General features: G+C 36.0%; 1 protein-coding gene across 1 annotated transcript; it reads left to right on the top strand.

The window, feature by feature from the left end:
• On the top strand, window positions 1-25,376 carry LOC120534637 (F-box only protein 27-like). Its single transcript, XM_039762230.1, has 6 exons — window positions 1-509; window positions 6,640-6,958; window positions 10,670-10,781; window positions 18,951-19,046; window positions 19,745-19,880; window positions 24,998-25,376. Exons 1-6 carry the CDS (start codon window positions 366-368, stop codon window positions 25,139-25,141), a joined length of 951 nt encoding a protein of 316 aa, XP_039618164.1. The 5' UTR covers window positions 1-365; the 3' UTR covers window positions 25,142-25,376.

Genomic DNA, 25,376 nt, shown 5'->3' with positions numbered 1-25,376 from the left:
TATATGATTGGCTGAAGTCGAAAATGATATTCACGCCCATTTTAGTCTCGTCTAGAACAAGATCTACTTGACATTTTGAGAAACTTTCCCTTTGAAAATAGTTCGAAACAGTGGCTTCCAAGTAGCGGAGATATTTGTTGTAGAACCAGTTGTCCGGGATTTTATGCACTTCCATCACCCCTTGCGTCGAGAAATGTGATCTAGATCTAAATCTCCATTTTGCTAGATTCCTGGCTCGGTAGGAAGGTGTACCTGGAGTTTCAGTCTGTAACTTAGCTCGTTTTCCTTTTTCCAGTAAGGCTACCGCGCAGCTTTACTAGAAATTGGTCAGAGTTGTGTGCGGTGGTCTTACAGTTTCCAATAGCATGTTTCCGAGACTGCGCTTTAGGAAGGCAAAATCTCAAACAGAAGCGAAGGTGCAACGGCCTCCAAAGACTGAGGTAAACAACATAAGATCCAAAGCAACAACAGAGAAGGAGGAATCGGATGAGACGTCTTCTAAGACAAAAGTAAGTGGAACTTCTTTTACCATGCCCACGAACGTATTAACTTGTCAGTAATGTCGTGCAATGAGTCTCATGAATCCTCTGCAAACGAACCCTCCTTAATATACAGTAATAGCAAAATACCCGCGCTTCGCAGCGGAGAAGTAGCGTGTTAAAGAAGTAATGAAAAAGAAAAGGACACATACACATACATCCACATATATATCCATATATACATATATATACATATCTACATATACACACATACATATACATACACAAATACATATAAATATACATACACACACATAAACATATATATATATATATATATATATACCCTTTGGGGTGCAAGCAACTGTTGCTGGGGTGCCAGAATCCATCAAGGAAGAAAAATGAAAACATTATTTGTACAAAATCTTTATTTATCCATTCCTAAATAATTAAATGGGCAGGCTATTTCGTATCAGTGCAATACGCTGCTTGTTAAAACGGATGACTCCCGCTCTTACGTGCAAGTCTGCGTGGATATTATGAACTATCGTATCTGTTCAAGTTCTATTTAAATTTTAAATAGAAGGAATTTTTATTTAGTCGACAGAAATATCTTTGGTAGGAATGTAAGTTAAATGTAGGCATCACTGCATAAATTTTTCTTCACCATACAAATGTAAAGTGTAAATTCGCCTTACATTCCAACTAAATTGAACTTGAAAATATATATTTTTTTGAATGTGATCGCGCAATTCAGATCGAGTTGACGTGCACTACATCGAGCCCGCGTGCTGTTGTGGTTTCGCCTGTGTGCCTCAATAAGTCATCCTCCCCTCGCTCTTACTTTTTTACTGTTCATCTAATGATTACACTGAGTATGGCTTTACCAAAACAATCATTGATGGCGAATAAAGTATCCATTATTCATAAAGCTTCAATTGGTAATCTGTCTTTCTGCGTTAACCACATATTTTTTCATACATCTCAAACTAAGAGGATGCGCGGGTAAAATAAATCGGGAAGCGCTCGTACATACTTAATGCACCCCCTCTCGGGAATCGAACCTCGGACGTCTGCCCTAGAGGTGCAGCCTCTACCATTACGCCACGGCGTGTGGTTTGTCTGTTTGAGAGTATGTAGATCGGGGTGTGTATGTATATATATATATATATATATATATATATCTCCGCTTCGCAGCGGAGAAGTAGTGTGTTAAAGAAGTTATAAAAAAGAAAAGGAAACATTTTAAAAATAACGTAACATGACTGTCAATATACAGTAATTGTTTTGTGAGTGTTATTGAGTGTTGCTGTCATCAAGGATTTGATTATCATTATTTCTTTCAATCAGGTTCGTATTTGTAGGATGTGTTTTGTTCAAGTTACATTCCGTGTTTGTCAATCGTTGTAAAGATGACAGGTTTCATTCATCGATTCGTTTCTTACTGCATCAGTAAACAGCTCGTTTTCCTCTTTATCTGAGACGTGACACACTGCATGCACGGGTTTTTTTTTTACACTGTCTTCCTTTAGCGGGACATTGACTTTTTCCACCGTGTGCTTTGTTTCCGCAGTAGCTGCACTTATGAATATGGTTGTATGTATCAGACGCTTCATATTTTTTTGCTGCCTTCTCAATTGTGTAATTCGGTTTTTGTTCAGCACTCTTTGGAACTGTTGCTTTTTGTCTATGCACTGCGCAATTTCACGTGAGCCGCTCGGTGTACATGCATCGAAGGTTCACAGCTGTGCTGGTGCCATCTTGTGCGATGTCCACGGCTGTATTTAATGTTAGCTAAGACCCCGCACTTAAAAGTTTCTCTCGCAGTTTCGCCGTTTGTGCCAAACACCACCCTGACCATCTCATCTTCCTCTGCATAAGCACAGTCCTTCACCCGTGAATATTTAGCGACAGTGTTTCTATTGGATTGCTGCTGACGGACGGCCTTATATGGGCAGGCACTAAATTACGTGGGAGGCGTAACTCCGCCTTCCACGGCCTTTGAGCAGAAGTCTATTATAATATATGGACGAAAAAATAGGTTCCAGTTATGACCATTACGCGTAGAATTTCAAAATTAAACCTGCCCAACTTTTGTAAGTAAGCTGTAAGGAATGAGCCTGCCAAATTTCAGCCTTCTACCTACACGGGAAGTTGGAGAATTAGTGATGAGTGAGTGAGTGAGTGAGTGAGGGCTTTGCCTTTTATTAGTATACAGTAGATGATGTCAGGCTGGCGTGTTTCCTAAAGGCCTTCTGCATTAACTTGGTGGAGGAACAATTGCGTCGTCCTGCACGAATTGAGAGTAACAGTAAAGTTCTTTTCTCTGCCTGACTCTCCTCAGTCTCAAGTTCTGTAAATCAAACCAGTTTAACATGACACAAAGTAGCTCTTCCTTCTATGAACTGATGTTTTAATTTGCTGACCTTTTTCCTACAGTATTTTATATTCATAGATTGAACGTTTATTTGGCCGTACACAGTTTATCTAGTATAATATTTAGATGAACTTTATACATGAGAACCTTAAAGTTTTCTTTTACATACTTTTTTTGTAGATTCCATAAATGTAACATAATATTGACAGCAGCGTAGACACCGGCGTTGATGTACATTATACATTGCAGTCAAGTTAAGTGGCTTTATTGTTATATCATCCGTACATAGTATAGCAGCATACAGTGGCGCAAAATAACATTCACCAGGACTGCCTTGCAACATGCAGTATACATAAATAGAAGACACATGCAAAACAGGTAAAGAAGTATACAGTGGTGTCAAAAACTATTTGCCCCCTTCCTGATTTCTTATTCTTTTGTATGTTTGTCACACAAAATGTTTCTGATCATCAAACACATTTAACCATTAGTCAAATATAACACAAGTAATCACAAAATGCAGTTTTTAAATGATGGTTTATATTATTTAGGGAGAAAAAAAATCCAAACCTACATGGCCCTGTGTGAAAAAGTAATTGCCCCCTGAACCTAATAACTGGTTGGGCCACCCTTAGCAGCAATAACTGCAATCAAGCGTTTGCGATAACTTGCAATGAGTCTTTTACAGCTCTGGAGGAATTTTCGCCCACTCATCTTTGCAGAATTGTTGTAATTCAGCTTTGTTTGAGGGTTTTCTAGCATGAACCGCCTTTTTAAGGTCATGCCATAGCATCTCAATTGGATTCAGGTCAGGACTTTGACTAGGCCACTCCAAAGTCTTCATTTTGTTTTTCTTCAGCCATTCAGAGGTGGATTTGCTGGTGTGTTTTGGGTCGTTGTCCTGTTGCAGCACCCAAGATCGCTTCAGCTTGAGTTGATGAACAGATGGCCGGACATTTTCCTTCAGGATTTTTTGGTAGACAGTAGAATTCATGGTTCCATCTATCACAGCAAGCCTTCCAGGTCCTGAAGCAGCAAAACAACCCCAGCCCATCACACTACCACCATCATATTTTACTGTTGGTATGATGCTCTTTTTCTGAAATGCTGTGTTCCTTTTACGCCAGATGTAACCGGACATTTGCCTTCCAAAAAGTTCAACTTTTGCCTCATCAGTCCACAAGGTATTTTCCCAAAAGTCTTGGCAATCATTGAGATGTTTCTTAGCAAAATTGAGACGAGCCCTAATGTTCTTTTTGCTTAACAGTGGTTTGGTCTTGGAAATCTGCCATGCAGGCCGTTTTTGCCCAGTCTCTTTCTTATGGTGGAGTCGTGAACACTGACCTTAATTGAGGCAAGTGAGGCCTGCAGTTCTTTAGACGTTGTCCTGGGGTCTTTTGTGATCTCTCGGATGAGTCGTCTCTGCGCTCTTGGGGTAATTTTGGTCGGCCGGCCAATCCTGGGAAGGTTCACCACTGTTCCATGTTTTTGCCATTTGTGGATAATGGCTCTCACTGTGGTTCACTGGAGTCCCAAAGCTTTAGAAATGGCTTTATAACCTTTACCAGACTGATAGATCTCAATTACTTCTGTTCTCATTTGTTCCTGAATTTCTTTGGATCTTGGCATGATGTCTAGCTTTTGAGGTGCTTTTGGTCTACTTCTCTGTGTCAGACAGCTCCTATTTAAGTGATTTCTTGATTGAAACAGGTGTGGCAGTAATCAGGCCTGGGGGTGGCTACGGAAATTGAACTCAGGTGTGATACACCACAGTTAGGTTATTTTTTAACAAGGGGACAATTACTTTTTCACACAGGGCCATGTAGGTTTGGATTTTTTTTCTTCCTAAAAAATAAAAACCATCATTTAAAAACTGCATTTTTTGTTTACTTGTGTTATTTGACTAATGGTTAAATGTGTTTGATGATCAGAAACATTTTGTGTGACAAACATGCAAAAGAATAAGAAATCAGGAAGGGGGCAAATAGTTTTTCACACCACTGTACTATGAATAATGGCTAAGTAAATGTATAGTAATTTGAAATAGATAGTAATAAAAAAGCTAAAAAAAAAAAAACAGTAATAACAAGTGTAACAAATGTACTGCATATAAATAAGCTACCAGGAGCAGATCTGAATGTAGAGACCAGCTCGGATTTCAGAGTGCCGACACTACTACTGAATATATACTGTACATGCTACTAAAATATAATTATACTTTAGTGACATATTCACTTCTGTGCTAGTTAGTAACAAGCTCAATTTCAACAAATCTAAAACACATATTAGAAATTGATTCTTAAATTAAGTATGTTTGGGTATTCACTAGATATTATATAGATAAAATTGTGTCTCAATGCCGTACCTGCCAAAAGTGATTGATAATGTTAAGAATGAATGTGTTGCAGGTACAGTAATAGAGACAACACTACTATCTGAATGTCAAAATAGTTAATAACTGCATTTTTGTTAAAATCAATCATGAAGGTACATTTTAATCACCAATCAGGTTTTTTTTAATCGCTTACTTTATTATGTGCAAATTACAGGATGGGCTTTTTTTCTGTTCTTGCTAAAATTTCAAAATTTCTCTTGTGCATCTATTATAACTGAATTGGCCACTTGAACTTTGCACGGACTGCTTTCATATTGTGAAACAAATGTACCAGTAAAGAAAATGTACCATATTTTATTAATAGTGTAAAGCTAAAACTTAACATAAAAAACAATTTGCCAATATGGTAACACAAACAACATATTCACATCTGCAAAGTTGCCCACTTGCAAGGCACTATACTATGAGTCAGCAGCCAAAGGACGTACAGTGGACCGTTTCTTTTTTTTTTTTTAGCACCTCCTCATCAACTCTTGATCGGTAATTGAATTCCAGCTTCAGGTGGTCATAATGCTAACTGCACTGATCTCGAGTGTCATGTTAAATTTCTATGTGTTTATTAGTTGAGCTTGCACTAAATGCAAATGCATAACACTTCAGATGTAGGTTTATCAAAGCCAACTCTAAATACACTAGTTTGCTTTATTATCAAGCGAAAAAAACTTCTCTGTGTCCCATTTTTATGAGAAAGAACATCATTACTTTATTAACATGGTTACTCTTCAGTAATCAGAGTCCAATGAGACCCTGCATTTGAGTTGGTTTTTGACATCTTATTTTGGCTAAACCGTATTGCAATCTTTCAAACTATGTCTCATAACAGCAGTGAAAAAAATGGGCTTCTCTACTAATGTGTTTAATATGTAAGTTTACTCTGAAATGTGAAAAGATTAAAAGGGTGCCTGTAGTTAGTGTATTAGTTTAATATTTTCTCTGTCATGCTGAAATGTTTGTATATAGCCAGCTCAAAGTGTGTGTTCCACCAATTACATGTTACATTTTATACAGTTAGGTCCACAAGTATTTGGACAGTGGCACACTTTTCATCATTTTGGCTGTATATGCCTCCACAATGGATTTGAAATGAAGAAATAATTACATGATTGAAATGCAGGCTTTCATCATTAATTCAAAGGGTTTCACATAAATATAGTATGAGCAATTTTTTGAATGACAGCCCTTTTTTATACATAGTTGCATTTAAGCATACATTTATGAAATGAGAAAAGTTTTTTTTTTTTTTGACATGTGAAATCCAAAGATGTAGATGTTGCAAAGTGAAACTGGGCTTATTCATTATGTCCATTTTCAGTGCAAAAATAGGATTTGTTTGTTAAGAGTTAATCTATTTTTTGTCTTGATATGTCCCTTCTGTTTTCCTTGTGCAGAAACTGTCGCCTTCAGACAAAATGGGCCAGGCTGTGAGCACAGAAAGAAATGTAAAGTTTACTATGGACCTAAGTGAAGTGTCTGATGATATACTGTTTCTCATCCTAATCCATGTTCCTTTTTGGGAACTTATCACAAACTGTCGGCTTGTGTGTAAGCAATGGAAGGACGTTGTGGACAGCCAAGCACTTTGGAGGGTGAAATATGAACAAGTGCTAAGCAAGAAGCTCCAGACGCGCCTACCATCCAACACTGATTGGAAGAATCTGTTTTACAAACTGTTTGCCAGAAACCTTATCAAGAATCCTTGTGGAGATGGTATGTTTATATGCAAAGAGTGTAATTGGGATGACTGACCTGACAAAATTGTTAAATCCACTGATGGAACATAGCTTGTTAATGGGGCTTCGCTTATACAGTATATTGCTGTGTTGTCTTCTGAAGCTCAGCTAGTGTGAATGAAAACTGAAGTAGTCTTTCAATGCTACTAATAGTTAATTTAAAATAAAAAAAAGGGCTTTTCGTTATATACACTTTTACCCCGTTACGGAGTTAATTCAGAAAAATGATTCATGCGTGCATTGTAAACACTATGATGTCGGTGATCAGATGAGTTTTAGTCACTCCGCGTGTAAGAGTTAAAATGATGTTGAGATGAATTGCTTTTAATACAGTGTCCCTTACAGTCCCTAAAGAAACAAAGAAACAGAGTCTTTGTTTTCATTCACCGATTGCATCAAGCATGTCTGATTTACATTTAAACTTCTATTGTTTTAGTAATCGGTTTATACAGTTTACAGTTGCAAGGGGCATTGCACACTGGCAGTGTTAACAACAGTGGTAGCCAATAAAAGTCGAGGCAAGTTTCAGGCCAAGTGGTTATTTAGCTTCTGTGCACTGTCGATAAAATGAGTTGCTCCATTAGCTATTTTTTAAAGTGCAAAGCACTGTGATTTTGCAGTATAAGCAAAATGCTATACTTCATTGCTAAATACAAATATGCAAACTCAGAATTTGTGTCATTTGTTTGGTTGTTGATGCCAAACTAATATGTTCTTTAGTATGACCCCTACAATTTGACGAATATAGTGAAAGCATATGTGTCATATATTTGAAAGGTGAGTCCGTGAATTTTATACAGTTCAGCAGTTACACTGTAGGACAAGTCAATTTTCTTAATTCTGAATTAGTCCACAGGCTAATCAGTACAAAGTCTGATCAGTCATAAAAGATACTCTGAAAACGGCACAACAAAAAGTGTTTTACAAGAGTTCCGGAACAGTGGAGTAATGTAAAACTTTCATGCAGGTAATTTGTTTGGTCAAACATTGAAAAATGACAGATTTGGACAATTAAAACAGCAAGATATTGTGACATTTACAAACTGAACCCATTTGACTTATCTTTTAATTATTACTGTTTAGTGCATTTTTTTAAGGGCTTTCCCTTAAAGATAGGGTGAGAAGCTCGGTCATCTGGGAGGAGCTCAGAGCAGAGTCACTGCTCCACCGCATCGAGAGGAGTCAGATGAGGTGCCTCAGGCCATCAGATCAGGATGTCTCCTGGACGCCTCCCTGGTGAGGTGTTCCGGGCCCCAGGGAAGACCCAGGACATGCTGGAGGGACAATGTCTCTCGGCTGGCCTGGAAACGCCTCGGGATTCCCCTGGAAGAGCTAGTAGAAGTGGCTGGGGAGTGGGAAGTCTGGGCATCTCTACTCAAGCTGCTGCCCCTGCGACCTAGTCTCGGTTAAGTGGAAGAGGATGGATGGATGGATGGATGGATGTTTAGTGCATTTTTTAATGTTGCAAATCTAAATCTTTACATTTCTACAATAGCAAATGTTGCAAACCTAACAGGGATTCTCTGACTAACTATTGTTTTAAATGAAAATATCTATTTATGTATCTGTCTGTCTGTCTGTAATGGCATGCAAAAGTTTGGGCACTCTTGCTTTAAGTGTCTCTTACTGTGAATAGTTAAGTGAGCAGGACATGAACTGATCACCAAAAGGTATATACAGTGCATCGGGAAAGTATTCACGGTACATCACTTTTTCCACATTTTGTTATGTTACAGCCTTATTCCAAAATGGATTAAATTCATTTTTTTCCTCAGAATTCTACACACAACACCCCATAATGGCAATGTGAAAAAAGTTTACTTGAGATTTTTGCAAATTTATTAAAAATAAAAAAATTTATAAAGCACATGTACATAAGTATTCACAGCCTTTGCCATGACGCTCAAAATTGAGCTCACGTGCATCCTGTTTCCCCTGATCATCCTTGAGATGTTTCTGCAGCTTAATTGGAGTCCACCTGTGGTAAATTCAGTTGATTGGACATGATTTGGAAAGGCACACACCTGTCTATATAAGGTCCCACAGTTGACAGTTCATGTCAGAGCACAAACCAAGCATGAAGTCAAAGGAATTGGCTGTAGACCTCAGAGACAGAATTGTCTCGAGGCACAAATCTGGGGAAGGTTACAGAAAAATTGCTGCTGCTTTGAAGGTCCCAATGAGCACAGTGACCTCCATCATCCATAAGTGGAAGAGCTGGCCGGCCATCTAAACTGTGCGATCGGGGGAGAAGGGCCTTAGTCAGGGAGGTGACCAAGAACCCGATGGTCACTCTGTCAGAGCTCCAGAGGTCCTCTGTGGAGAGAGGAGAACCTTCCAGAAGGACAACCATCTCTGCAACAATCCACCAATCAGGCCTGTATGGTAGGGTGACCAGACGGAAGCCACTCCTTAGTAAAAGGCACATGGCAGCCCGTCTGGAGTTTGCCAAAAGGCACCTAAAGAACTCTCAGACCATGAGAAACAAAATTCTCTCGTCTGATGAGACAAAGATTGAACTCTTTGGTGTGAATACCAGGCGTCACGTTTGGAGGAAACCAGGCACCGCTCATCACCAGGCCAATACCATCCCTACAGTGAAGCATGTGGTGGTAGCATCATGCTGTGGGGATGTTTTTTCAGCGACAGGAACTGGGAGACTAGTCAGGATAAAGGGAAAGGTGACTGCAGCAATGTACAGAGACATCCTGGATGAAAACCTGCTCCAGAGCGCTCTTGACCTCAGACTGGAGCGACGGTTCATCTTTCAGCAGGACAACGACCCTAAGCACACAGCCAAGATATCAAAGGAGTGGCTTCAGGACAACTCTGTGAATGTCTTTGAGTGGCCCAGCCAGAGCCCAGACTTGAATCCGATTGAACATCTCTGGAGAGATCTTAAAATGGCTGTGCACCAACGCTTACCATCCAACCTGATGGAGCATGAGAGGTGCTGCAAAGAGGAATGGGTGAAACTGGCCAAGGATAGGTGTGCCAAGCTTGTGGCATCATATTCAAAAAGACTTGAGGCTGTAATTGCTGCCAAAGGTGCATCGACAAAGTATTGAGCAAAGGCTGTGAATACTTATGTACATGTGATTTCTCAGGTTTTTTATTTTTAATAAATTTGCAAAAACCTCAAGTAAACTTTTTTCACATTGTCATTATGGGGTGTTGTGTGTAGAATTCTGAGGAAAAAAATGAATTTATTCCATTTTGGAATAAGGCTGTAACATAAAATGTGAAAAAAGTGATGCACTGTGAATACTTTCCAGATGCACTGTATATTTTATATTCTATTACAGAGAAAACACCATTTTGTTAACTTGAATAATGAAGGTACTTTTAATAAAAAGCTTACCATGGTATCAAATAATTTGAGATTGCATTGGTATCGAGTACACAACCTTTGGTATTGTGACCCAACTTGCTAGAGCTTTAAGTTTCATTCTGGTTTCTTGGTGGAGTTTTTACATTGTCTTCCTTCAGTGATCCTATACATGTATTACTGGAAAAAGGAGATCAACTGAAATCTTCTGACTTTTGAGTATGATTAGCTTTAGAAAAAACAGTTGAAGCCAACGTTTTCCTTTAATTGTATATATTTCCTGAATAGAATAGAATAGAAGAAAACCTAATTTAAACCATTCATTTTCATAATCTCTAATATATTATTCCGTGTCTGCAGATGGCTTTGAACACTGGAATGTCGATCATGGTGGTGATGGTTGGGTGATTGAACGTCATCATGGAGAACTGAAGGAAACTTCATCACCTAACTGCTTTGTAACCTCATATGGGTAAGAAAAGAAATCTGCATTTGAAATATAATTGATAATCTTTAAAAGAGTTGGATACAACAGCAATACATTCAAAATACAAATATTCATACTAATCTGTTGAAAATGGTATCAATTTGCATGAACAGATTTCTTTTTATTTTTTAATGATTTACTTTACAAGGACATTAACAACCCCTGAGACCCATATGGCTAATGTGCAGTAAAAATATAATTCAAGATATAACTTAGTATACTGTGCTGAACCACAAGAAATTCACTGACCTTTAAGGTAAGTTATTGTTCATTATAATGTTAAACACCATCAGTAAATTAGAAAATTTCTTGATCTGTTTGAAGACAGGTAGCTAAGTGATGTGCTCTAGGCTGACAAAAGACTTTAAGGGTAGTATTTGACTCATGGCCTGTAAACTTATGTTTTTCAATGTAAAATGAGAGTTTATAGCCTGTTATGCTTAGTCAGACATCTGGATTGAAAAAATGAGAATTACTGCTTCAGGCTTGTTTGATTGTATTATCAGATCACTTGTGATATGCATCTAACATGAAAGATTTCAGTATAATATCATAGGGTCTTTTCTTAAAGGGGGGATAAGAAAAATATTAAAAAAAAACAGCTAGGAAGCTGTTATCTGTAACCTTTTATCTGTCCCACTGTTCATATTATACCCTGCCTATTCAACCCTTGAGACCTTTAGGGTTCCAGTGCTTCTAATGATAGACTGTTACATTTTCACTCCTTTACTTCAACTCGATTTACCACCGTGCATTGAGTTTAAACTTTTACTTAAAAAAATATTTATTTCTATAAATAAGCAATACAAAGAATTGTACAATCTAGGTGGAGTCTTCATTCAGTCCCACATGACATTGCCCAGACTGATTGGTTTCTTAGTTGCAGATCATATATCCATAATAGAAAAGTGGGGGGAAAAAAAGATTTCTTTCCAGGAGCAGAGCTCCTTTGCAAATATCCAGTAGCTAAGCAGATAGCAAGCTCCATTTAAATGTCCATGGATCCTCTCAGTGTCAGAAATGATGCAAATAAACCAAACACTCTGTTTTGCAACAAAATGCCAACTAATATAAACTGAAAAATGAACTGAGACTCTTTTTGGAGAAACTGCTAATAAAAGCTCACTCATGTGGACGAAAACTCCGACCCGACAGCAGGTGCGGTTATAAAGCAGCTTTATTTTTCAGAGTCACGGTGAGAAGAGTTTCAGAAAAGCGGACAATCAAATATACATGACAGCGTCAGGGCTCCTCTGAACCCCGTCTGTTGGGTGGAGTCCAGTTTTATACCCCTAGAATGCATGATTTAATATCATTATAAAATGTAACAGTCAACACTTTATTATACACAAATTCAATGTCCCTTATGCAACTTGATTTCTTGGCTCCTTTTGTTATGGCGTTCAGATGTAAGCTAAGGGAAAACGTGATAAGGCAGACTCATGTGTGGAATGCTCAGACCTTGAGTCCTTTGCACAAACATTTTTCTGTTTGCTAAAACAAAGCATGCTGTTATTTGGTTTCGTAAAGCTTACTTCTCAAACGTGAATTAGTACAAGGGAACGAAGAGAACATTCAGTTTCCACACTCTCTCTCTCTCTCTCTCTCTCCCCTTCACACCCAAATTAAGCACACACACCTGTCTTACTGTCTGCTAGCAAAGCATTTTTTATTTTTACCATTAGAAATCTGAAAGAAATGGCTCCTGAAATTTGTCTTTGCAGCCATGTGTGAATAATGAATTAAAAACAAGTCATAATGTCTTAATTATATTTTTAAATCAATTTAATGGTTATCTTAAAAAAATAAATAAACATCTAAAATCTCTGTGTCACAACTTGTGACTGGTTATGTGTGTGTGTATATAAATATGAAATGCATTGATGAAGATTTTTGAGGCTTGTTCCAATCACTGGTATTTTTAATGGGAAATATAAATCAGATTTCCAATTTTATTTCCAATTTTATACCATGCCCATTCCAATGTGTCACATGAACGATTCAAGCAGAACTTGTAAACATTAGCATTCTGTTAAATTCAATTACATTTTTAGATAATATTATTTAAAGCCTGAGGTGTTGTAGACAGTTAAAGGTATAATTCATATAGAAGACAAAATTACTTGCATCACACAAAAACTTCTCATAATGCATATACAGAAATTAATACTATATTAAGTCACAGCACTGTTGTTTTATAAAGAAAGCATCATCTTTAAACTCCACTATGTCTGAAAAAGTACCATGAATTGCCACGAGTACACACTTTTGATTTCACTTTGTTTGTGGTATGGCTAGTAAATCGGGGGCCCATGGGAATAATATTGATGGTGCCCTTTATATAACATTAAGGAAAAGAAATACAAAGAGTTCAAGAAACAAAGTTTAACAAAGTAAGTATATTTAACCTACAAATATTTCACCCAGTGCTTTTATTTTATTTTTTGACTAGAAATTTAATGTAATTTGAAACTACTGCTGCATGGATTTTTTTATTGATAGTGCACCAGAAAAGAAGTGGATGCTTTATTGATTTATGCCATGTTCATTAATCTGTAAGGTAATATTAATGACAGAATGCATATGTTGAATTGTATTATATCAGGTCTTTTTATTTTCTATATGTCACATGGTATGGTTTACAGTTTGTACAAATGTTACTGTAATATAACAAATTTACTAAAAGATATCATTTTTAATCCTGTACTCATGTTAACATTCACAACTGGTAAATTGAATATCACAATCAAAACTAGAAGATTGTTCTCATAAATGTTAGTCATGTAGGACAACTAATTTTTCATTCACATTAGATTTTTTTTTTTCCTTACTAAAATTGTTGTTGATAAATTCCTTAATAAAAGTTCTTATCTTTAGTTTGTTGGTTCTTTCTTTTTCAATAGAAAAAATTGCCAAGCTTGACAGTCTCATTTGTGACATACAGTAACTGATCTCAAGTAGTGTGTTTTTATTTTTTATTTTTTGGTTTTATAAATCAGTCCAAGTCAGCTGTTGCTTCTGTTACCAAAATTGTCAAAATGAAAATGCATGCAGTGCAAATGTCAGGCAATCTTGATGCTGATGCATATACCTAAACAGAATGTATGCATTTATAGTTACTCGAAGCAATACATACAAAAGTCGTCAACTTGTGATGGTAAAGAAGGGAATCAAAAAGACGAGAGCTCAGAACTGTTGGGTTGAGTGCATTAATATCTGCCGATATTTTGTACATGGAAACTGACAGTCCTGCCCAAAGGAAAAGAAACGGGACTTGTGAGAGCTATTTCCCGACAAGTTTTGATTCCATGATTTTTTTGTTTATCGTACTTCTCTAAATAAATCATATTGACAGTTTCCTGAATTTAGCACTTTTTTTCCGTCTGTCCCTAGAAAAATACCTTATGGGTGATCCCCTGTATTTCTAACTCATTTGCCTCTCCGCTAAAGTCCGAAATTATTCAAACAAATGTATAAAGTTTTTAATAAACCCACACTGTTCGGATGAAACCTGCTGTGACATTAAAATATAATAATAGCATTTTGAGACCCTAATGTTGTTATTTACTTATTTTAGTTCAGATACTGCATATCCTTACTTCTATGCCTGTGTCTGGAGCTGTCAGGTTTCTCACCGCATCATTTTAAATAAGTTTGTGGTCATCTGCAATGGTAACGTGGGCAGGGATGATGCACACTGCAATACTTATTTCACCTTGCATACAGTATAATGATATGCTCCGTTTATGACACAGGCAACATTTCATCACTTCCCTGTTTCACTTTTTGCTTTAAGCATTAATGTCATTTTTTGTACTTTGGCAATGGACTGTTGTACCAATTTCTAAATTTGGGTAGTATTTTAGTTTTCTTTTTCTTATCATGATCATTGTCTACTAGATAACTTATGAAGATTTTCTTGTTTTTGCCCAAGTGTTGTCTATAATTGTGTGCAACAAGGACAGGATTGCAACCAGCAATTTGAAAGTATAAGTTTTTAAATTATATGACCAATGACAGCTGCTGTTAGAACTTGTACCAGGGTCTGTCATTGATCTAACGGTTTGAAGGAAGATGCTTTTGAGTCCTCTCAAGTTAAGGTGCTCCGTAGGATTTCCTGCCCATTCCATGAGGTTGCCATGCCCCTGCCGCTTGTATTTAATATTGTAGAGAAGCAAATTAAATGCCGCTTATCTACCAGACCTTGTTTTTATAAACATGCTCAGGAAGTTTCTCTGCTTCCCAATTGCACCACACTCTTAAAGATGTACTCTAGAATTCCAAAGGAAGTTAAAACTATCCAACAGCAAAGCCAAAGATAAGGAGATAAAAGTTTTCTCATTAACCTATGCACTTTGCGGTTCAGCTGTTTTTGAAACACAGCTGTAACATCGTCACAGCACACAACCAATTTATCTAAAATGCATATGCACTATTGTTTTTTTTTTTTTACTGTGAAAGCCATCTCATGTCTACTGAGAGATGGATTTTAAACCCCACCCTTGGCACTGTCTGCATGGTTTATCTCAAAGTAGTCACAGGTTTCATTGCACATCCTAAGCATTACTTACACTTGTTAATTCTCTTACATTTACTGTAGGTTAAGATGACAGACCACTTTGTTTTAGCCTGGTGAAAGTGAGTGTTTGCTTATGCATGAAAGTGTCTTGCAACTGAAGGTCTGAAAGAGTGGTGATATACAGAATTCATTTTAGAGAGTGAATTGTGGGTGGTTAAGATGGGGGGGTTATTTGTGGCCTCTGCCTTGGAAGTGCCAAAGCTCATTGGAAGGTCAATTTTTAAAAATCTGTTTGTTTTTTTTTTTTTTAATATGGGCTGTTATATGGGCATGCATTGTGAGAAGTGAATGAGTGCAAACATTAGCTGGCGTTACATGTAGGGGCAGCATGGAGAAGTGCCAGTAAAGAGTAAGTACCAGTCCCCTTCAAGCACTAAAGGTGCTACATTTATATACTACCTTTAAAAATTTTATGAAATAAAACCTTTAAATAAAGATTAAACATTTCATATTACATGGTTCACAACAATACACCACATGGCAATACATAGCACTTATGTTCATTTTCTTGATTTATACATACTGACATAGATGCTGGGGAGTGGGATGAAAGGGAGCTGGTTTATATCAGTCCTGGTGCAATGCTAGGGAAAAGTTGCAAAGGTAAAAATGACGCTATTTTTTTTATTTCATGTTTTTGTAAGAAGATCGAATCAATGTCCTATCACATAAGTGCTAAATAAGTTATCTTTTAGTGGTAAAACCAAATAAGTCTCTATTATCTTTGTATTTAACTTATCCTAGTTTATTTTATAATTACATGTTTTAGTGTTAGATCTTATTAATCATGATTTATGCAATTAATTAGTTAATTTTTTAATCTATAGATAGACAGACATCTATCTATATATATCTCTATCTATCTATCTGTTTATATATATATATATATATATATATATTATATATATATGTATATATGTATATACTGTATCTATATATCTATATATATGTATATACTGTATCTATATATCTACAGTGCATCTGGAAAGTATTCACAGCGTATCACTTTTTCCACATTTTGTTATGTTACAGCCTTATTCCAAAATGGATTAAATTAATTTTTTCCTCAGAATTCTACACACAACACCCCATAATGACAACATGAAAAAAGTTTACTTGAGGTTTTTGCAAATTTATTAAAAATAAAAAAAACTGAGAAATCACATGTACATAGGTATTCACAGCCTTTGCTCAAAACTTTGTCGATGCACCTTTGGCAGCAATTATAGCCTCAAATCTTTTTGAATATGATGCCAAAAGCTTGGCACACCTATCCTTGGTCAGTTTCACCCATTCCTCTTTGCAGCACCTCTCAAGCTCCATCAGGTTGGATGGGAAGTATCGGTGCACATCCATTTTAAGATCTCTCCAGAGATGTTCAATCGCATTCAAGTCTGGGCTCTGGCTGGGCCACTCAACCAATTCACAGAGTTGTCCTGAAGCAACTCCTTTGATATTTTGGCTGTGTGCTTAGGGTCGTTGTCCTGCTGAAAGATGAACCGTCGCCCCAGTCTGAGGTCAAGAGTGCTCTGGAGCAGGTTTTCATCCAGGATGTCTCTGTACATTGCTGCAGTCATCTTTCCCTTTATCTTGACTAGTCTCCCAGTTCCTGCCGCTGAAAAACATCCCCACAGCATGATGCTGCCACCACCATGCTTCACTGTAGGGATGGTATTGGCCTGGTGATGAGCGGTGCCTGGTTTCCTCCAAACATGACGCCTGGCATTCACACCAAAGAGTTCAATCTTTGTCTCAGCAGACCAAAGAATTTTGTTTCTCATGGTCTAAGAGTCCTTCAGGTGCCTTTTGGCAAACTCCAGGCTGGCTGCCATGTGCCTTTTAATAAGGAGTGGCTTCCATCTGGCCACTCTACCATACAGGCCTGATTGGTGGATTGCTGCAGAGATGGTCGTCCTTCTGGAAGGTTCTCCTCTCTCCACAGAGGACCTCTGGAGCTCTGACAGAGTGACCATCGGGTTCTTGGTCATCTCCCTGACTAAGGCCCTTCTCCCCCGATCGCTCAGTTTAGATGGCCGGCCAGCTCTAGGAAGAGTCCTGGTGGTTTTGAACTTCTTCCACATACGGATGATGGAGGCCACTGTGCTCATTGGGACCTTCAAAGCAGCAGAATTTTTTACTGTAATCTTCCCTAGATTTGTACCTCGAGACAATCCTGTCTCGGAGGTCTACAGACAATTCCTTTGACTTCATGCTTGGTTTGTGCTCTGACATGAACTGTCAACTGTGGGACCTTATATAGACAGGTGTGTGCCTTTCCAAATCATGTACAATCAACTGAATTTACCACAGGTGGACTCCAATTAAGCTGCAGAAACATCTCAAGGATGATCAGGGAAACGGATGCACCTGAGCTCAATTTTGAGCTTCATGTCAAAGGCTGTGAATACTTATGTACATGTGATTTCTCAGTTTTTTTATTTTTAATAAATTTGCAAAACCTCAAGTAAACTTTTTTCATGTTGTTATTATGGGGTGTTGTGTGTAGAATTCTGAGGGAAAAAATGAATTTAATCCATTTTGGAATAAGGCTGTAACATAACAAAATGTGGAAAAAGTGATGCGCTGTGAATACTTTCCGGATGCACTGTGTATATATATATATAGATAGATAGATAGATAGATAGATATATAGATAGATAGATAGATAGATAGATATATAGATATATAGATATATAGATATATAGATATATAGATATATAGATATATAGATATATATATATATATATATATATATATATATAGATATATATATATAGAGATATATAGATATATATATATAGATCTCCCCACATATAGCTGTGCATAAAAGCTAAGGTACTGCAAACAGTATTATTAAGGCAATGAGTTTTGTATATGTTTTAAATACAAGACAGCCTGGTGCTGATAATATTTTGTTCCGCCTTCACCACCCTTTAAAGTGTTTTGCAATCCTGAGCCAAGTAAGTACTATACCAGACTGTGATATGGCTAGTGAGAATGGACTTCATTATGCATCTGTAGAAAAGATGGAGAAATGCAATCCCTCCTCAGATATCTGAGAAAGTAGAAGCACTTGGTGAGCCTTTTGACATTGTTTTTGAAATGTTTTGTGCTTACTTTCATCACTAATTGTGAGTATAACAGATTTGCAACTGCACACCTTAAGATGGAGATGGAAATGTGGTCTGTCTTCTGATATTTTTAAATCTATGACCAGTCCCTTGGTTTTTTTGACATTAAGGGTAAGACTGAGCTGTAGCCTAGAAAATAGAACTCTGGCATAACTATTTTTATTATCCTGATGTGCCATTATAGTGTGAAGTGTAAAAGATACAACATTATCTGTGGAGCTTTTGTGACAATATGGAAATTGGTGATAACTGTCTGGAATATTCTGTTTATTCAAGTAATCGATTACAAAGACAACTATTATTTTAAAAATTGACAAAACTAAGTGCAATACTTTATGAGCAAAATTTTGACATTATAGCATTATTTTCAATTTACTTATATGGCCCTCCTTTATCTTCACATTGTGTTTAAATCATGTGTGACTAAGAGTTGTCTTTTTTCAGGTGGTGTTGCAAGGCACAATGCATCGACTTGCTTGAAGAAGGATTTGAAGAGCATTTCCTTGATGACTTTCAGCCCGACATCCTAATTAATGACTGGTCAGTATTTGTAATTTGTTTTTGTAGTTTATTGGATGTATAGGTTTTTAAGATCTTTGTTTATCCAGTGTTGCCCAAGATTCTACAGCATACAGTATTGTTGGTACATATTTGATTTTCATATAGAAACGGTTTTGCTTTTATACGATATGACCAAGTTAGGGAAATGTTGGCCCAGTGAAATTTAAGAAATAAACTTTGAGATCTTATAAGAGAACCTTAAAGGAACGGTTCAAACTTGTAAACCATTTAGGACAGTTCCCTGATGAGATGCTGGTCAAAATTTGTCCAGGGCTCCGTGACAACAGTAAACATCATGATGCCATTATTACTGCAATAGGTCACACAACAAGTTGAGTCCAAGGGTGCAACTTACATTTCCACACAAGGTATCAAATGTTTTTCTTGACTTCCTTTAATCGACTCAATGTCAAATTTTAGTGTTACTAAGGGTAATTTTTTTATATTAAGTTTACATTGTGGTAACATATTCTGTGAAAATTGGATAATAATGCAAAATACTTGTGTGACCATGTGTTTTCAATTAATTCCCTGTATTGCACAGTACCTTGAAATAAAATGCCTATAATAAATTAGCATGTTTTTATTGTACATTGTGAAATCTTCACAATAATTTCTTACAGTGTTACCCAGAAAAAAGGGTGCATTTAAAACTTCCACTTTCTCTTTTGATGCAGGTACGGTTCCCGTCATGATTGTGGAGCCATATACTTAATTAAGGTTGACATTTTAAATTCTCAAAAGGAGACCATAATGACTTTTGATAAGCAATTTCCAGAGATTCCACAGTGGAATGACAGCTCCTATCATAAGGTATGAAATATATTCTTTCTTTTATAGTACATTATTGCAAGGTAAAAAAAAAACAAAAAACCTCCATTAATTAAAAAAAAATTTAATTAATGTGTGATTCATATTACTGTATTTCCCAATTTCAAATGCACAATGAAAGTAGCAGAATCACTTCTACTCCCTTAACTCTTATGCTATACTATAATTTCCATTTCCTTGCAACATCACACGTAATTCAGAACTGGAAGATACCATTTTTTAGCATCATTACTTGTAACAGAAACATGTAAATACGAAATTATAAACATAAATACAGTAGGAAAGTGTTATCATGTCAACTGCTGTAGTGACACATATTTAGTACACGTCCATCCATCCATTATTCAACTCGCTATATCCTAACTACAGGGTCAAGGGGGTCTGCTGGAGCCAATCCCAGTCAACACAGGGTGCAAGGCAGGAAATGTCTTGCTCGTCCTTCCACTTGATTGCAATCATTTTGCCTTTTGTCACACAGCTACTAGCTCTACACTGAACCTTCACACATGTAAATTTACCAGACATGTTGCAGCAATTTGGGCATACAGTGCCATATGACCAGTTCGCATCACCATTACTTTCAGTCTATTCGAGCAATGTTTCAGTTTGTTCTAAAACTGCCTTTACAGCCACTCGTTTGCCATTGTGTTTTTCGTTGGAGGCTCTGCTTCATTCATGAATATTGATAAGTTACCTTAAAGTGGCAGAAAGCCTATAATTTTTTTTTTTTTTGTAGCATAGTGTTATATTCTACGCTAGAAGGCAGCAGAACACTGTCAAGAATTATTTAGGGTTAATGCAGTAAAATGCGTCATTAAATATCAGCCCAAACCTGACTTTTGATTAACTGTTCTAGCATAGTATTCCGAGGAGGTTAATAAAATAAAACTTAACTTACCACCTTGGAACTTGTATCCATTTTTTCATCTTCTTCCAACCCCATAATAAGCTTATGAAAATTTCCAGGTTTATTGATACCACACACAACCATTATCTCTGCCATATCAACATTATATAATTAAAAACATTCAGATTGGGTGACTTGAGACAGGAACTTTAATATTAGTATAGAAATTTTACATATGAATTATGTTTCTACACCATTATGACTATAGAAAACTTTTAAATGATTTGCTCTTACCTTCCTGCAAGCTGTCCATCTTAACTCAAAAGCCAGATGACACATGGTTATTTTATATACCACAAGAAGTAAGATAAACGGTGAAGGATTTTTTTTAGAGAGATGTAGAGGAAAGTGCATTTACACACACACAAAAAAAAGAATCTGATCTTAATGAAGGTGTTGCCAAGAGTATTTTGATTTAAATTACTGTAATCCTGATCAAAATGTGCTTGAATGGAAGACGGTACAAAAGCAGATCAGTTTGATGCAGTAGCACTTGGTTCATCTACCCAGTTTCAGTGCTTTGATAAGTCATTGCCCAGCATGCCTACCAGCCCCTAGAGCTGTCTTGTTTTACTACAGTGCTTGCGTACTGCTTGCAGAAACATCATCTTCCAATGTGTATTTTTATTACAAACCCAGTTGGTTAAGAAGAACAGGTTTATTACAAACTCATTTATAATAACAAAATATCTTAACATCAAAAACTAAAATATTCCACAACACGAAGACTTTTAAATGATCTGATTATTTTTGTAGGGTGCATTCAGAGTTATAAAATAATAAAGAACTATTACTTCATTACTTAAGTACATTTTTCAGCTATTTTTACTTTACTTGAGTACATTTCATTTAGGGCTGATTTTACCCACCCAACCCACACACACACACACATTTTAGGTTAAATAGCATACTTTTTCCATCATTAGATTTTCCAGAAAGTCCTTGTTACTCATTACATAGACCAAACTATTATAAATTCACAAAAACAAAACCTATTAGATGTGTTGTTAATGTAGGTTATAGTTCAGCATTGTTCAGGCATCACCAATGAAATGCCATATATCATTCAAAATAAAAATGCAAGAGTGCACCTTCTGCTGCTCATTTTGTAGGTCGTCACCATCATTCCTGCTCAATGCTGAGATTTGGAAACTGAATGTGCACTTTCCCATAGTCATATTTGAAAACCGCACCAAAGGAAATCTGCACTTTCAAAAATTCGCCTTCACATTTAAAGTAGCATGTTGAAGTAAGCAATTTTTTTTTTTTAGCTTTTTTCCCTCTTCTTTATCGATTTCAGTCCCTTAAGTCACAATCTTGTGCAAATAAGATTTTATGAGCACAGGTAATATCTTCAGACCACAAGCATTATTATGTGTGAACAATATAGTATGTTATACGCTTGAGATATTGCCTCAGATTCTTACAAACCCAATTACTAAAATAATAGAGTGAGTTCAGTTTTAAAAGTCATTGGTTAACTGGAGAAGAGATACTCTGGGAGATCTTGTGGCCTGTGAGGTGTTTTGTTGTCCCTTGTTACATGAGAGGTAATAAAGTATGCTAGCTTTCCTTCAAGCAGAGAGTATTTTTGTTGCTAGCTTATGGAATTTGAGCTTAGGGAAAGCTAACAGAGCGCTGCCCTGCCAACCAGAATCTAGTCTAGAGCAAAGTATTGTTGGCGTATTAAGTGAATATTCTAGTTTTGCACACAAAATATATTGCTATTTAAATTTTACTTTTGTATTTGTAAATTATTAAATAATTACTGCACAACTGTTTTTTTTTGTCTTCCACTGAATTGCAAAGCTTGTTACTTTTATTATCTTTGAGCTTTTCTTATTAGTCTTTGTGAGCGCTGAAGTCGGAAAACAACGGAAAAACTTAAACCCAATTAAAGTAAAAATAATTTATTTATTCTTAATTGTTAGTGAGTAGAGAGAATGTGAGACTGCCTCTTTCCAACTCAGTCAACTGATTTTGATTTTGTCAGAATATCTAAAGTAAACCCGTTCTCTCTTTTATATCCTAGAAAAGAAAAAAAAACCCTATCAGTTAAAAGGTTAGTCCCTTAATGCTGTGCACACAGCCCAACTCCTTTTCTGCATAAATCAGGAACAAATCATATAGCTCCCTGCAGCATGATCAACTCAAAACACAGTCCTTGATATCTGTGAGTTAAATAATAATGTTTTCTCTTCCTCATCTTTTATGAGAAAGCATTTAAATTTAACAGAACTGACCAATGTCCAGAGCATTCTTCAGCTTAACGTTGACTCTTCGATTTGTAATTGCCATTTTATTATATTACATTGAAGTTAAATTCATTGTAGTGTAATATTAGTACAGGTTAGTTTACTGCTTATACTCTACATGTTGAATTTAAATTGTCTATAGGAGTGTATTAAAAATATAAATATACATTATAAGGCAACCTACTGGTATACATTTGGTTATGCCACAAAGGTAATAATATGTCTTGAGTTTAATTGTACTTAATTCTATAGTTTACATTAGTCCTCAAGTGGATAATTTAAAGATAAAATTAGGTACCACAGCTTTCTAAGCTTTCAACAACAATTATGAAATGTGTTACAATTTAATGTAATAATTGCCCTTCTAAAATCCATCTTTACTTCAGTGAAGTATAATATACCATGACAAGGTTGTGAGATGCTTGCTTAATTTTGTATTGTTATTTTTGTATTTTATTTTATTCTTCTTCCCTCTGGAGTAGGGTGCTTCATCAATTGTTGCTGGGTATCCCAGTAGGGGAGGCACTGTGTAATTCATATCCACACTCACTAGTACCACACTACAGCTCATCGCCGTGATACTAACTGCAGTTATGTACTCGCCAAATACAGGATTGCAATTGCATAATTCATTATTCTGTATTAAAAATATTGTATCAGTGTTGTTTAAGAGTAAAATAAATGTTTTATGTTCTCCAGACAAAGCCTTGTGTTGTTTCATATTATAAATTGTGTTTTTAGCTTTGGTACTTTTAACTTAAGTATTTTTACTGAAGTACTTCTTGCTTCAGTGAATGTAAACATCAACTTTTGCTCAATTATTATTTCTGAATCCTATTTTTTACAACTCCTGATCCAGTAATATCCAAACGGTTGTCAATGGTTGTCACATAACTCTTAAAACTGTAAATCAAATATTTTTAATTTATGGTGTTTGTTCACCTTCATTAATCACCACATATTATTCCAGTATTTTGTAATATATACAGTGTTTACCTCCATACCTTTTTAAAATTGTATCCATGATCCTAAAAAAAAAAAAAGACCCCCTTGGGGTCTGTGTGTGGGAAAAGGTGTGGGGCGCAATTGCATTTTGATGCTTATGTGCTGGTTGTGAAGAATCATTTATATACATATGTACACACCAAAGAAGAATGATGGATAATGCTGCAGTTATATATTTATGTTCTTGTAATGTTTATTTTCTGTGTGTCAGATTTGGGTACAGTGCATATAGTAATTCTGTAGTATTTTATCTGGATTCACTAAATTTAGACTTTAGGATCTAAATGTGTGGGTTATATTTGAGTCTTGAGTCTTTTAGAATATTATTGTCAGCTGCTGTAGCTCTCTTTATTATTTTTGAAATTTTTCAGCACAGTTTCCCTGACATATTCCTTTTTATTTGACCTCCTTGCATCATATGCAAAAAAGTCATTTCAATAATAGCAATAACAAGATTTATGGGGTTATTATTTGCACTTTAATCTCACAATGTTTGTTTCCTATAGTGAAATAAAAGCTTGCTGGAAAATCCCACCCGATATCTCAAAATATGTAACATTTATAATTAGCAGCTTCTTAAACAGCTTGCATTATAATGTAATGTATTGTAATGTTATATGGCGTGTATTTGCATTCCCCAAAAAAAGTATTCATATGATCAGTGGTAATGTGTAAAAATAATGGTTATTTTAGTTTAATGTGGATTCAAAATAAAGGAAAAGGTGACCGTCTTTGTTTATAAACATTAAACAATATGTCGTTTTTTCATTGCCTCTTTTACCATTTAGTTAAATTCACTGCAAATGAATCTGTTTCATTTTCTTTTAACAAGAAACTGTGATATATGATTTGAGGGAAAGATTCCTTTCCAACTTATAAAGTATTTGTCATTTAAACCTTGTGTTATTCCTTTTTCTCCCCCTCATCTGCAGGTCCAACATGTTTTTCGCAACTATGGGCCTGGAGTGCGCTATGTTTGCTTCTCACATAAAGGAAAAGACAATAAGTTTTGGGCAGGGTACTATGGAGCTCGGATTGCCAACAGTACTGTTAAGGTTCTTCCTTATAAGAGTTAAAAGGAAATTGTTTAAAAGAATCTTTATTTTAAAAATATCTTTGTTTTATGTTGTTCATAAAATGTAATTATACGTACTTATTTTGAGTTGTCAGTTTTCATTTTATTTATATTTTTACAACAAATATTAAAAATTACTTAGAGCTTTATAGAATTGAATAAAGGCAGAGTATATGTGAAATAAAACTGCAACTAACATTTATGCAAGCTAATTAATAAATTGAAAATAAACTCCA

Source organism: Polypterus senegalus, chromosome 1 (genome assembly GCF_016835505.1).
Source record: "Polypterus senegalus isolate Bchr_013 chromosome 1, ASM1683550v1, whole genome shotgun sequence".
In the NCBI taxonomy this organism is placed as follows: domain Eukaryota; kingdom Metazoa; phylum Chordata; class Cladistia; order Polypteriformes; family Polypteridae; genus Polypterus; species Polypterus senegalus.
This window is presented reverse-complemented; position numbering and strand designations above follow the sequence as displayed.